General features: G+C 39.2%; 1 protein-coding gene across 1 annotated transcript in view; it reads right to left on the bottom strand.

Annotated features, from left to right (window-relative positions):
- Nucleotides 1-15,303, bottom strand: part of pgap1 (post-GPI attachment to proteins inositol deacylase 1) — a 170,875-nt gene that overhangs the window by 129,666 nt on the left and 25,906 nt on the right. Inside the window, exons 6-11 of the mRNA XM_072578291.1 lie at nucleotides 14,998-15,050; nucleotides 8,330-8,396; nucleotides 5,830-5,935; nucleotides 5,693-5,751; nucleotides 5,489-5,584; nucleotides 2,299-2,348 (exon numbers count right to left, since the gene is read on the bottom strand). Of these exons, the coding sequence (XP_072434392.1) occupies nucleotides 2,299-2,348; nucleotides 5,489-5,584; nucleotides 5,693-5,751; nucleotides 5,830-5,935; nucleotides 8,330-8,396; nucleotides 14,998-15,050 (431 nt within the window). The remainder of the gene's footprint in view (nucleotides 1-2,298; nucleotides 2,349-5,488; nucleotides 5,585-5,692; nucleotides 5,752-5,829; nucleotides 5,936-8,329; nucleotides 8,397-14,997; nucleotides 15,051-15,303) is intronic.

The raw sequence follows: 15,303 nt of genomic DNA, 5'->3' as shown, positions 1-15,303 counted from the left end.
TTTATTCTGAAAGGCTTGGAAAATAACTTTTACATTTACTAAAACTGAAAGGTTACCAAATGTAAAATTTGTAAGTCTGCTGGTTAGTTTAATACTTTACTGACTATGCAATTAGCTTGATGAAAACATGATCCATATTGACTATAAAAGGAAACTATGGAAATGCATGCAAATATTGGTATCTTTTTCAATTCTGAATACTTTAACAGTATGTAACACAATAAGTGAGGGAAAGTAGATATCCTCAATATACTTCACAGTTTCCTGATGAAAATGGCACTGATTATCACAATCGGATTTGAATTGGTGTTCGTAAACTCAAATGAAGTACAATTTAAAATGTTGTCATGGATGTATTTACTTACCTATCATTTCCTGGGAAGGCATGGAGGAGGTGAGTTTTTTTTAAGGAGAGGAAAAAATGGATGACCAAGTTTGACGAAATAGTGTTTCTGCAATTACAGATTATCTGTAGTTTTGTTTTTGTTTGTCACACCACCCAGATAATCGAAAATGCTTCCAATAGAGATTGCTACAGATGCAGACGATATTGAGCTAAGACTGGCTGATGTCCACATCCCAGGTCAAGCCACAAACTTATTCTAAAAAGGGGGGGATCTTGTAGCACAATCGTTGTGTCTCTACCTTTGGGCCAGTGGGCCCAGGTTCCAGTTCCCACTGACCAATGGAGGTGCATCATCACATGTCTAAACAAGTATATTTACAAAATGTTATTCTGAAAAGCTTGGAAAACTGATGTTGATTTCTGCCATTTTCATATTACTACTGTTAGCACCTTGTCTAACAAGTCTTTCAAGTGTTCAAACTGTTCAATGGTTATCTCATACATTACGTAAATATTTGGTGGTTGTATTCTTGTGGCACACATTACTGGGCAGCACGGTGGCACAGTGGTTAGCACTGCTACCTCACAGCGGCAGAGACCCAGGTTCAATCCCGCCTCAGACAACTGTCTCTATGGAATTTGCACATTCTCCCCATGTCTGCATGGGTTTCCTCTGGGTGCTCCGGTTTCTTCCCACAGTCCAAAAATGTGCAGGTTAGGTGAATTGGCCATGCTAAATTGCCCTTAGTGTTAGGTGAAGCGGTAAATGTAGGGGAATGGGTCTGGGTGGGTTGCTCTTCGGAGGGTCAGTGTGAACTTGTTGGGCCGAAGGGCCTGTTTCCACACTGCAAGTAATCTAATTTAATCTGCAGCCTTTGAATAGCTAGGTTTTAAATAAATAATTCAAATACATCTCAGCTCCTTCTGATCTGTGATATCATCAAGAACCTCGAGATGTATTTTTTGGATGCAAAAATAACTCAAACTGGAACAATTGGGGACACAAATGTAGTCCGAACGCTCCAGAATAGTAGACTATCACACAGCAAACAAGAATCTAGGCCTGAACGTCCACTCCATAGTCAAACATGCACAGGTGGTAAAACATCCGGATCTGCAAACCCAATTCAGGAGAAAGTGTGTCAAACAGTTGGGGGGCAGGTAGTGATTGGAATTGCATTTGTCACCTCTGGAAATAGTTTGGAGGCAGAGTGGCTGCCAAGTGCTGAGATAAGCTGGTTTAAAAAGCCTGTCTTGATGTCATGATCCTTCATGGCAGCTCTTAAAAAAATAGAAGAAAAAAACAGCCTTCATCCCTGCCACAGACTCCCCATCATAGCCCCTGGCTATGTTCACTACACGTATCTCGTTAAACAAGAGCAGTCAACAACACAGACTGCAATACAAAATCTTGCATGGAAGTTTAAAAATGCAACAAAATTGTGAGCACAATTATTAAACATTTTTGTTTCTATTCAAAATTTGATTTTAGCATATATATTTCAGGTATGAATTAATGCTGCAGTCTTTGATTAGTCTCACTGCCACAACATTTGTTTCTCTTCAGTTTTATCACACATCAGCCTAAAGCTTACACAACTATCAGCTTGTGGGCTTGTCAGAATCTGATGTTAGTACTTAGCAGTATCCAGATCTCATTCATTCCATTGAGATGCAACTTATTAGTCACAAAAGACCTGTACATACAGACAAAACCATTTTTATACTAGTAACATGCCAACTAGGTGACATTTGCCAAGCATGAGGTTCTGACTGAAAATGTTTCCTATAATGCAAGCTATTCAAGAAGAAACCGTAAAAGTAACAACATAGGATCCTATCCATCTAAAGTTCTCAACTCTTTTTTATAAACACCAAAAAATGTACTAGTATCTTAACATAATTGTGTCCACAGTTTCACAAAGAAATAACAGTTGTTAAGAATAACTTACCAAACAGACTGGTCAACCTTCATACAGCCATAGATCCAAGTACTTGGCTCCTGTCAATTCAAAAATCCAGATGCATTTGAGGTTGTGTCAAAGTAATTCAAAATGCAAACTGAGGTGTGAGTTAGTGAACCGAGACACAAGCGTACAACTAGGCCAGTCAAAGAAGTATATTTTGTTTTGTTGTAAAAGAATGTTAAGATTGGTTTGTAAACAATCAAGTAGAATGCAAAGGTAAAAAAGACCCTGCTGGGAGTTATGTATAGGTCTCCTTGCAGCAGTCAGGATTTGGGGTAGATAATAAAGCAGGAAATAGAAAAGATATGTAAGGATAGCACTGTTACAATAACCAAGGGGGACTTCAATATACAGGTGGACTGGGAAAATCAGATTGGTAGCAGATCCCAAGGAAAGCAATTTCTGGAATGTTTATGAGATGGTTTTTTGCAAGCCATTTGTGATAGAGCTCACTACAGAACAGGCAATTTTGAATTTGATGATGTGTATACAATCATAGAATCCCGTATTGTGGAAACAGGCCATTTGGCCCAATGAGTCCACACTGACCCTCCAAAGAGTAACCCACGCAGACTCATTCCCCTACCCTATTACTCTACATTCACCTCTGACTAATGCACCCATGCTACACATCCCTGAACACTATGGGCAATTTAGCATGGCCAGTTCACCTAACCTGCACATCTTTGGATTGTGGTAGGAAACCCACACAGACACAGGGAGAATGTGCAAACTTCACACAGAAAGTCACCTGAGGCTGGAAACGAACGCAGGTCCCAAGCAATGTGAGGCAGCAGTGCTAACCACTGAGCCACGGTGCCACTGTTTAATAAGACAGTGTTTATTAGGGAGCTATGAGAAGGAACCCTTGATGGCAGTGACCACAATATGTTAGAATTCACCTGCAATTTGAGAATCAGATGTAACAATATTACAATTTAGTAAAAAATGACTACAAGGACATGAGAGAGTTGTTGTCCAAAGTTGATCGGAAGGGGAGCCTAACAGGGAAGAAAGCTGAGCAGCACTAGCAGGAGTTTCTGGGGTAATTTGGGAGGCAAAGCAGAAATTCATCCCAACGAAAAAGAAACATGCTAAGGAGGATAAGGCAACTGTGGTTGATAAGAGAAGTCAGGGACAGCATATGTAGAGAAGATTAGTGAGGGAAAGAGGATTGGAAAGCCTTTTAAAAACCAGCAGAGGACAACGAAAAGAGCAATAAAGAAAGGGAGAAGCTGAAATATGAGGTGAGTAAGCTAGTCGAAAGAATATTGCAAACGTTTTTTTTAACATATCTAAAAAGTAAGAGAGAGGCAAGAGTGGACATTGGACCACTGGAAAATGAGGCTAGTAGTAACAGGGAACAAAGAAAAAGTGGAGGAACCAGAGTAGTGATACTTTATATCTGTATTAAAATAGAAAATATTAGCAGCATTCCAGAACTTCAAGGGAGTTTCAAGGGAGTCAAGGGACAAAGGTAGGTATTGTGGTCATCATTAAGGAGAAGGTGATAGAGAAGCTGAAAAGTCTGAAGGTGGATAAATCACCCAGACCAGAGGAAGTTCTGAAGGAGACAGATGTGGAGATTGTGGAGGCATTGCAGGTGATCTTTCAGTAAATACAGCAATCAGTGATAATCCCAGAAGCTTGGAAAATGATTAATATAACACCTGTTTCAGAAAGGAGGGTGGCAGAAGACAGGAAATTTAAGGCCCGTTAGCTAGACCCCAGTCGTTGGTAAGATTTTAGAGTTTATTTGTGGGATGAGATTGTGGAGTACTTGGAAGAGCAAGGCAAAAAAGGGTGGAATTAGCATAGCTTTGTCAAAGGGACAGCATGCCAGATAAATCTGTTAGAACACATTGAGGAGGTAACATGCAAGTTAGACAAAAGAGAGTCAGGGGATGTAATCTATTTGGATTTTCAGAAGGCCTTCAACAAGGTGCCACACAAGAGGCTGCTAAATAAGACAAGAGCCCATTGTGTTAAAGGCAAGGTACTTGGCATAGATAGAGGTTTGGCTGACTTATAGAGAGTGGGGATAAAGGGATCTTCTTCCGCAGGGATCAGTGTTGTGACAACAATTATTCATATTATACATTAATGATCTGAATGAAGGAACTAAGGACATTATTGCTAAGTTGACAGATGACACAAAGAGAGGTGGAAGAACAGGTAACGTTGAGGAAGTGGGGAGGCTGCAGATGGTCTTGGACAAGATAAGACAATGGGCAAAAATGTGACAGATTGGAAAGTGTGAGGTTATGTACTTTGGTAGGAAGGATAGAGGCACAATCTATTTTCTAAATAGGAAATAATTTTGGAAATCTGAAGCACAAAATGTTTAGTTGAGGATTCTCTTCTAGTTAACATACAGGATCAGTTGGCAGTTAAGAAGGCAAATGCAATATTTGCATTTATTCATTGCGTGACTAGACCTCAAAAGCAGGGATGCGCTGCTGATCTATATAATGCTCTAGTTAAACCGCATTTGTAATATTGGGAGCAGTTTTGGGCTCCATATCTAAGGAAGGATTTGCTAATATTGGAAGGGTTTACTAGAATGATTCTGGGGATGAAGGTCTTGTCATATAGAAGCTGAGGACTCTTGGTCTGTACTCAATGGAGTTTAGAAAGATGAGGGGGGGGATCTCATTGAAACAGAACATCAAGTGGCCTGGATAGAACTGACATGGAAAAGATGTTTCCACTCCTGGGAGAGACGAGGACCCAAAGGCATGGCCTCAGAGTGAAAGGATGGCCCTATGGAACTGAGACGAAGAGGAATTTCTTCACCCGGATGATGGTTAAATGGTGGAACTCATTTCCACAGAAAGCTGTGGAGGCCAAATCATTGAGTATCTTTAAGACAGTTAGATAGTTGATCAAGAGTTAGGGACAGAAAATGGGATTAAGAAACATTTCAGTCATTGATTGAATGGTGGAGTGGACTCAGAAGGCTAAATGTCCTAAATCTGCTCCTGTATCTTACGGTCTTATGGAAATTGTTTCTCAATGGTGCAGATCTTTCCATTTGTGATGCATAGGCCACCCATTGTTCCTTTCCAATAATATATCTAAAAATATTAATGTGATTTACTATGTATGGTAATAAATGCTTAAGTAAAAGTTGTTACAACTGCAATATTACGACTATAAAGGAGTGTTTCCTTACCAAATTAGTAGTTCGACAATATAAATTATTGTGGGGTTCCCCCTCACTTGGAAGCGGTAAAAGAAAATATGCTGCCTTGGGTTCCCATGCAGAAAACTGAAAGATATTTTTGGCAAATATATAATTTCAAAATTGAAAGTTCATTCAGAATATATGAAGAAAGTTTATATTGGCAGCAGCTTAAAAGTTTTATAAAGATAGTACCTCTGGACTGCTATAAGTCCAAGTGTATGTGTTAATTACACTCCATGTTGCAGATGAATCTAAAATAAACACATATGTTAAACATAATATACACATTTAGCTAAATTACTGATTTTAAACAATGTACCACTTCAAACCTGAGAATTCGACTGAAGACTCAAGATTATCCTCAGAGTACTTTTCTGAATAGTTGACAAAATGATGATGGAGAACAGATATCCTCTTCTCTAGATCTGATGTTATCTTAAAAACAAACCATCAATAAGGCCCAACTAAGTTTTTGAAAAATCTGAATTTTGACTTTGATCTACAATAATGCAGTATAATCTTATAATGTCAGCTCCATAGGCATGAAGAGTAGCATATTTAAAATTCATTTGTTACTGAAGTAACAAAATCCTAGTAAATCCATAGTTTACATTATTTTCAAATGTCAGATCAATTGTAAGACCTTACTTTATTGTGCAAATATTCTATCAAAGGCTACACAAGAATCACACCTCACACTCTCAAGACCCTACAACTACTTTTATATGACAGGTGCATCTAATTTGCAGAATAAATCAATGGCTGCCTGGCATGCAGAATGGAGAAATAAGGTATCTGACTTTTGTGAGCAGATTGATGTGATCAGATCTATGATCTGGGACACACGATCACAATTGCACCTAGTTTTGCTGCTCATCTTCAAATTATAGAGCAGACGGCTTCATTATTTATATCTAATATGGATTTGGTTGAGCACTGTTCACTGTCTTTGAAAGATTTCAAAGCTAGGGATCTCTGTTGATCTATGAGGAGATGTTGGCTCTCTAACTACATGTATCGCATGGTTCCAGGCATCGGATAGGTGGCTGATATCAGCTGAATGAATAGTAACTGTGGCTTATATCAATATCAATTCTACAGCCTAGTTCCATTAACACCAGTCAAGGTGAACCTCATCCAGACAATCACTCGAGGAAAATCATGGAAGGTACAAGATTTTGCAAAAGGGTCCCAGTCTACTATAGACACTACACACAGCCCTGGTAAAGTTTACAGTTTGCCTGCAGAGGAAGCTCTTTTATTATTGAACTGGCAGTTAGAGCAAGAAATTATCTTTTGAAGAAAAGAGAATCTTTACATGCTGAGCTAATTCTGTGATCCTTCCCATGAGGCTAATTACACTTCTTAAAAAAAACTTTTAACCACCTGAATTTCCATGAATAATATCATCACAATTACTATGAATTAAAACTAAAGAATTCTTCACGAATACTTTAACACTATAAACTAACCGCTCTTAACCTATTAAATGGCATTAGATATCAGGAAACAATAACAGAGATACTGGGAACTGAATTTTTCTTCCGACTTCCACAGTCCATATGATATGCAGGTTGGGAAGCCATACATGCTGGCCCAGGGGCTGATTTTTAAGGAAATGGCTAATTAAGTGGTTGCTTCCAAGAACTCAGTTTAGAGGGTGAACAGCAGGTCTTGCAGCATTCAAAGATCTACTGCAAAAATAGGCAGGCTGAAGCATGCAAGGACATAGGCACCCAGTTGCTGGCTACAAATCAGGAATGTTACACGACCAGCAAGGTGAGGGCTTACGGGAATAATGAGGACAATCCCACCAAAATAATTAGCACTGTTGCAGTTGTGGCTAAAAGATCCAAACAGATTGGAGTCTCTGGCTTTAATTGTTGTATGCTCTGGAGCTGAGAGGTCATCAGAGTTTCATGACAGCATTCTTAACACCATAAGTGTTCTGCATCCATAATCAAAAATTCAGTCAATGTCAGAAGAATGTCATTAATTAAGCTTTTAAGGTACTTAATTGGTTACTCACTGCACTCTTACACATAATTATTCCCATCATTAATCTTTCTCTTTCAGAATCCCATGGAGGTGGGAATGTGCAATGGAGGCAGCTGGACTGGATTCTGTATTGTTTGCGGGTCACCTTACCTCCAAACATGCCACCATGGGCAACTGAAACTTCAGGCTTCTCTTTTCTCAGGTATACCACTAACAGCAAAATTATGGGAATACAAAACATACTATTTTCTCTGCTGCAAAAGCTCATATCAATATTACACTTCTTCTCACTTCCAGTAAATTACTTACAACTTTATTCCGCAATTCTAAGTATGATGCCCTGTCTTTTGATGCAAGATCAAACCAAGGACTTGTCTACCATTGTATCAGTTAAACCAAAGCTTTGCCATTTTGTTACAGTCCTTTAAATAACATTTAATAATGACTTGACAGTATTCAAAAGGAAGGAAATTCTGTTAGTTTTGCTCCCTCAAATAGAAGAATCAAAATCTGTTGACTCTCAGTTTCATGACTCTTTATTCATTATGAACATTCTTCTTGAAAAATCCAATATGAAGGCTAGGAATTTACCCACAAACAAAATGGCAAAATACAAAATCCTCCAGTAAAAACATAGGCATTGCCTTTAAATAAAATACATGGTAACAAATACCTTAACAAACAATTTTTAACATAGTATGGAGCACTAAATAAGAAGTTTTAAATGGCTCTATTTATACCATAACAGTAATTATCCAGAGCTATGAAATTTACCAATAAAATTCATGCTACAATTATTAATAATGAAAAAATACACAAAATTAAGTCTACCTGATTGGTCTGATGATCAACAAGATCAAAAAAAGCTCTAACAGTGGCTAGGACCAGCTCTTTACACCTGAGAAAACAAGAAAATGCAGTTAAGTATTGTGCTATACTTAGAACTCTAACTAGAGTCACTCTCATTATCCTAAAAAGACTTACAGTACAGAATATCTGTACATTTATAGACAAAAGGTGAACAATCTAAAATAAGATTAAATATTCAAAGTGGATTCACTTAGTGATGTATAGATCTTTTTTATCACTTATTTTGCCTTACAAAAGGAAGAAAATATGTTTTTAAAATTTGATAGTTTAAACCAAGCAATGTATGAACATAAAACTCAGTTGTCAGTTTTGATTAGATCATAGAGAATTGCAACTCTGTAGTCATGTTATTTCTCCAACAGTGTGGGGCAATACAGGAGTCAACTAAGTTCAGATTAATCCTTACATTATCAGCCTTATGGCAATACCGACACCTTGATAACACAGAGCATTACACGGCCTCAATATTGTGCAGTCCTTTGTAACCAATCTGAAGTCTAACCAACCTAAACTATTCCATTTTCATCCAAATGTTTATCCAATGATCATTAAATGCTCTTAAAGTTGGTGAGTCTATCGCAGGCAGGGCCTTCCACACCCCTAATACTCTGAGTAAAGAAACAACCTCTGACATTTGTCCTATATCTCTCAACCCTCAATTTGAAGCTATGCCCCCTCATATTGGCCATCACCATCCGAGGAAAAGGTCTCTCACTGTCCATCCTATCTAACCCTCCGATTATATGTCTCAATTAAGTCACCTCTCAACTTTCTCTGTAATGAAAACAGCCTCAAATCCCTCAGCCTTTCTTCATAAGACCTTCCCTCCATACCAGGCAATGTCCTAGTAAATCTCCTCTAAACCTTTTCCAAAGCTTCCACATCTTTTCTATGATGTGGTGACCAGAACTGCACACAACACTCCAAGTGCATCAGAGTTTTGTACTGCTGTAACATGACCTCATGCTTCCAAAATTTAATCCCTCTATCAATAAAAGCTAATACACCATATGCCTTCTTAACAACCTTATCAACCTGGGTGACAACTTTCAAGGATCTGTGTACATGGACACCAAAATTTCTCTGTTCATCTACACTACCAAGAATCTTACCATTAGCCCAGCACTCTTTATTCCTGTTGCTCCTTCCAAAGTGAATCACCTCACACTTTTCCACATTAAACTCATTTGCCACCTCTCAACCCAGCTCTGCAGCTTATCTATGTCTCTCTGTAACCTCAACATCCTTTGGCACTATCCACAACTCCACCAACCTTAGTGTCATCCACAAATTTACTAATCCATTCTTCAAAGCCCTCATCCAGGTAATTTATAAATTTTGACAAACAGCAATGGCCCCAAAACAGATCCTTGCAGTACACCACTAGCATCTGAACTCCAGGATGAACATTTCCCATCTACTGCCACCCTCTGTCTTCTTCCAGCTAGTCAATTTCTGATCCAAACCGCTAAATCACCCTCAATCCCATGCCTCCTATTTTGTGCAATAGCTACCATGGGGAACCTTATCAAATGCCTTACTGAAAGCCATCTACGCCACATTAATTGCTTTACCCTCATCCACATGTTTGTTCACCTTCTCAAAGAACTCAGGAAGGTTTGTGAGGCATGACCAACCCTTCACAAAACTACACTGACTATCCCTAATCAACTTATTCCTTCAAAGTTTGGGAGAAGATTTGTAGCTCGGGTGCCGGAGGAAACATCACAGAAGCGCTTCACAGGAGGATCCCAAGCACTGAGGATGTCACCTAGACAGGGGACAAAACATCTGCAACACAAATTCCCAACTCGGCAAACAGAACCACAACAACTTATTCATGTCTAGATAATTATAAATCCTATCTCCTATAACCTTTTCCAACACTTTACCCACAACCAAAGTAAAGCTCACTAGTCTACAATTGGCCAGGGATGTCTCTACCCCCTCTTCTTGAACAATGGGGCAACATTTGCTATCCTCCAGTCTTCTGGCACTATTCCTGTAGACAATGACAACATAAAGATTAAAGCCAAAGTCTCTGCAATCGCCTCCCTGGCTTCCCAGAGAATACTAGGATAAATCCCATTCAGCCCAGGAAACTTATCTATATTCACACCTTCCAGAATTGCTAACACTTCCTCTTTGTGAACTCAACGTCGTCTAGTCTAGTAGCCTGTATCTCAGTATTCTTCTCAACAAAAATGTCTTTTTCCAGTGTGAATACTAATGAAAAATATTCATTTAGTACCTCGCCTATTTCCTCTGACTCCACATATAATTTCCCATACTGTCATTCATTGGCCTTAATCGTACTGTCGTCATTCTTTTATTCCTGACATACCTATAGAAAGCTTTAGGGTATTCCCTGATCTTAGCTGCCAATGACTTCTCGTACTCTCCTGGCTCTTCTTAGCTCTCTCTTTGGATCCTTTCTGGCTAACTTGTACCTCTCAAGTGCCTTAACCGAGCCTTCACATCTCGTCCTTACATAAGCCTTCTTCTTCCTCTTGACACAAGATTCAACTTCTTTAGTAAACCATGACTCCCTTTCTCGATCACTTCCTCCCTGCCTGACAGGTACATACTTATCATGGACATGCAGTAGCTGTTCCTTGAATAGACTCCACATTTCAATCGTGCCCATCCCTTGCAGTTTCCTTCCCATCTTATGCATCCTAAATCTTGCCTAATTGCATCATAATTGCCTTTCTCCCAGCTATGCGTCTGGCCCTGCGTTACATACTGATCCCTTTCCATCACTAAAGTAAATATAACTGAATTGTGGCCACTATCACCAAAGTGCTCACCTACCTCCAAATTTAACACCTAGCCTGGTTGATTACCCAATACTAAATCCAATGTGGCCTCGCCCCTTGTTGGCCTGTCGACATACTGTGTCGGGAAACCCTCCTGCACACATTGGACAAAAACTGAACCATATAAAATACTCAAAATATAGTATTTCCAGTCAATATTTGGAAAGTTCAAATACCCCATAACAACTACCCTGTTACTATCGCTCCTATCAAGAATCATCTTTGCTATCCTTTCCTCTACATCTATTCAGAAGCTTGTAGAAAACTCCCAACAGGATAACTTCTGCTTTCCTGTTTCTAACCTCAGCCCATATTACCTCAGTAAATAAGTCTTTCAACATCCTTTCTGCCACCATAATATTGTCCTTGACGAACAATGCCACACTCCCCCTCTTTTACCACCATCTCTGTTCTTACTGAAACATCTAAACCCTAGAGCCTGTAACAACCATTCCTGTCCCTGCTCTATCCATGTTTCCAAAATGGCCACAACATCGAAGTCCCAGGTACCAATCCATGCTGCATGTTCAGCTATCTTATTCCGAATGCTCCTGGCATTGAAGTAGACACACTTCAAACCACCTTCTGGCTTGCCGGTGCACACTTGCAACATTAGCTGGGTGATAAAGAATTTTCCACAGCTTTTCTTAAATTAATTTTCCTTAAAATTTTATTTCTTCTGTTACAATTACTAGTATTTGGCAGAAATTAGTACTGAATTAGTAGGCCACTGAATTTGGAGCTGTGAAACCTTTGGGTGACACCTTCATACTAATGCTCAGGGATTAGATGCTACAATTAGTGATGTAGAGGGTGCAGATTTGGAAGAAGCCAGGCAGGTTGTACCATCTGTTGATAATCTGGTCAAGTTGATAATGATGGCCAGACCTTGATACCTTATAGCAAATTCTAAAGAAAAGTGCTGGTGAAGCTCATTCAGGGCATACAGCTCAAAAAGAATTTGTATGTTGTCATTGACCTCAAACACTTCATAATGATCAAAGCATCAAATTCTGCCTAACCATTACATGGAAATCATGCAGGATGAGTAATATATACCTATTTACAATGTGCCTCAGAATATCATGCAGCAAGTGATGGAGTTGACCTTTGAGATGCTGATTCAAGGGCCAGCAAAATGCCAATGTTGATAGTGAAGAAGCTTGGGAGTCATGAGTTCAATGATTTCTGACTGCGGTAGCAAGATTTGATAAAAGTGGAAATCAAACAAGGACTGATTTGAGACTTATTGGGCAGTGATGATGTTCATCAACGAAACAAAAAATCAAAGACTACCTGATACAATAAAATCAAAGTATAGAGTCATAGAGTTATACAGCACGGAAACATCCCCTTAGGTCCAACATGTCCATGCCAACCAGATATCCTAAACTGATCTGGTCCCATTTTCCAGCATGTGGCCCATATCCCTCTAAACCCTTTCTATTCCTATATGCATCCTGGTGCCTTTTAAATAATGTAATTGTACCATCGTCCACCACTTTCTCTACAACATGCATCACCCTCTGTGTGAAAAAGTTGTCCCTTAGGTCCCTTTTAAAACTTTCCCTTCTCACCCATACCCTATACCCTCTAGTTTGGATTTCACTATCCAGGGAAAAAGACCTTGGCTATTCATCCTACACATGCTCCTCATGATTTTATAAACACCTATAAGGTCACCCCTTAGCCTCCGATACTCCAGGGAAACCAGCCCCACCCTATTCAGCCTTTCCCCATAGCCCAAACCCTCCAATCCTGGCAACATCCTTGTAAATCTTTTCTGAATCTTTCAAATTTAACAATATCTTTCCTACAGCAGAGAGACCAGAATCGAATGCAATATTCTGAATGTGGCCTCAGCAATGTCCTATACAACTGCAAAATGACATCCAAACTCCTATACTCATTGAAGATAAGCATGCCATACACGACATTCATCAGCTAGAAACTGCATCACTCGAAATTATCCAGGATGGTTGTGCAGAAGACATAGCTGATCCAGTGGTTATTTGCCCAGATACAAGGCAAATAACTACTGGATTCACTTGTGTCAAGAAATCCAAACTGCCTGTAACAACAGAACCTACACATTATGTATGATGGAACAAGAGGGCACCTACCATCACTAAAGTTGCTCAAAAAATCAATAGGGCTAAAGGAATCTTAGAAGCAAACTGATGCCTTCTTGAGTTGGGTACTGCTGTGAGCTCAAAAAGGTCACTGATTGCTTAGCAAGCAGAAATACACACGGCATGGCTGGATTTCCATCCAAACTGCTCAAGCACAAGAAGTTTTATCTGATGCCCTACCTTCATGATCTCCTCCTTCTTCTGAAGATCAGATTGGTTCCACACGAAATGTGTGATACAAAGTAAAGGCAGCAGAGAGGGGGAGACAACTACAGGGACACTTCACTCTTTATTATCACAAGGAAGGCCTTCACCAGGGCCATGCTTACAGGCTCAATGTCCCTGACCTCGGCCACTCTGCCAATATGGAAGGAGTTTACTTGCATACTAAACCAGACAACAAGCTCCATAATTTGTCCAGACTAAAAGTGAAGACAAAAGTACAGCACACCTCAATAAAGAGACTCCTGTACTCTGTCAATGCTATACCAACTATTCACGCAGAAACTCGGCTACAAATATTCGTGGATCATCTAACCAGTGCCTGTAACTTGCTTTCCCTGACTATACGCAAGTACAACAAATCCCTAGTTATTGTTCAGGGCAGCTTATCTCTGCCTATGGTCACAATGAATAATCTTGCTTAAAGTGGTTTACAATCCTGCCACATTGTATTCATGGCGACAGACAAATTTTCTCCAGGTGAGGGAAATGGGAATGCATAAACAAAGCAGCCACCACCTTGGGATGATTCACAACATACACAGAAAAATATCAGACTGATTCTTAGGCCACATCGTTGTTCTGTGAAATTTGTCTTTTTAGCACCTTGATATATGGTTATGATAAATTGATTATTTTCAGTTATCAATAAAGCAAGACCAACAAATTCCATCTTAACTGTTTGTGGCCCATTATAAGAATCTCATGGAAGGACATACCCATGAGTAATGTAATCCCCTCATTATATTTCCCAGTTTGTTGGCATTCATCGAGCAAAGTGTCTTTGCTAGCTCAATCACATTTGCAGGATAAAAGCTGGTGACATACTGAAGGATTTTTGCATGGCGAGTTAACTAAATCAAAAGACATGTCGAAAACCCAAAGGTCCATTTCAAGAATGTTTAGCCACTTCAAAGATAATGATAGATGCTTGATGACTGTCCTGAACACAATAGACCAAAGGGCCTTTTTCTACATTGCAAAAACGCTTTTGACACTGTGCGATTTGTAGGCCTTAAACATTAATTGTTGGCATTACCAACAATGTTGATAACAGTGACATCAGCTTTGGTCCAGTATGCAACACCATGACCATCAGTGGTTGCAGTGACTTAGCAAAGACACTAACACCAAAAACAACACCTCCAAAAAGCAGCTGACAAATACTTCATATATGCTATTTGTAGCAGAAACTACCTTTCATGGATGGTTGCCTCAATCATCAACGAAAGTGTACCGTATGAAGCTAATCCATTCCCAATGGATTTGTTGCATGTCCATCTTCTTACATACATGGAAGGATGCTGCTAGCAATCATACTATAACCTTAATACTGGCTGGAGTGATATACTTGGATTGCTTGTAACCTTTCTTTCTATATATAATAACATACAATATTATACATTCTATATATAATAAAAACTTTGCCGATAGATGGTCTTTCTTTTATACTTACCAAACTATGCAAAGGTGATCAGTTGAGAGCCATGCTCTTGGGACCGCTGATGTCTATGAAGTAAAAAGCATTGGCAAGTTTATTCAGGGCATATTTGAAGACTTTAACAAAAGCATACATACAATTGCCCTAAAGTAATACCAAACATTCATTTGGAGCGTTCTCCTGATAGCAAAGCTAAGCTCAAGAAACTATATTGTCGGAAAGGAAAATGCAACATCGTACTACACTGTAGCATTTTAATAATAGTAAGCAACAGGCTCAAGCTAATATATAGCCAAAGTCCAGTTTAGTTATTCTCAAGTA

This window comes from Chiloscyllium punctatum, chromosome 10 (genome assembly GCF_047496795.1).
Source record: "Chiloscyllium punctatum isolate Juve2018m chromosome 10, sChiPun1.3, whole genome shotgun sequence".
Lineage (NCBI taxonomy): Eukaryota > Metazoa > Chordata > Chondrichthyes > Orectolobiformes > Hemiscylliidae > Chiloscyllium > Chiloscyllium punctatum.
The sequence above is the reverse complement of the archived record's forward strand: the minus strand, read 5'-3'. Positions and strand labels throughout refer to the sequence as shown.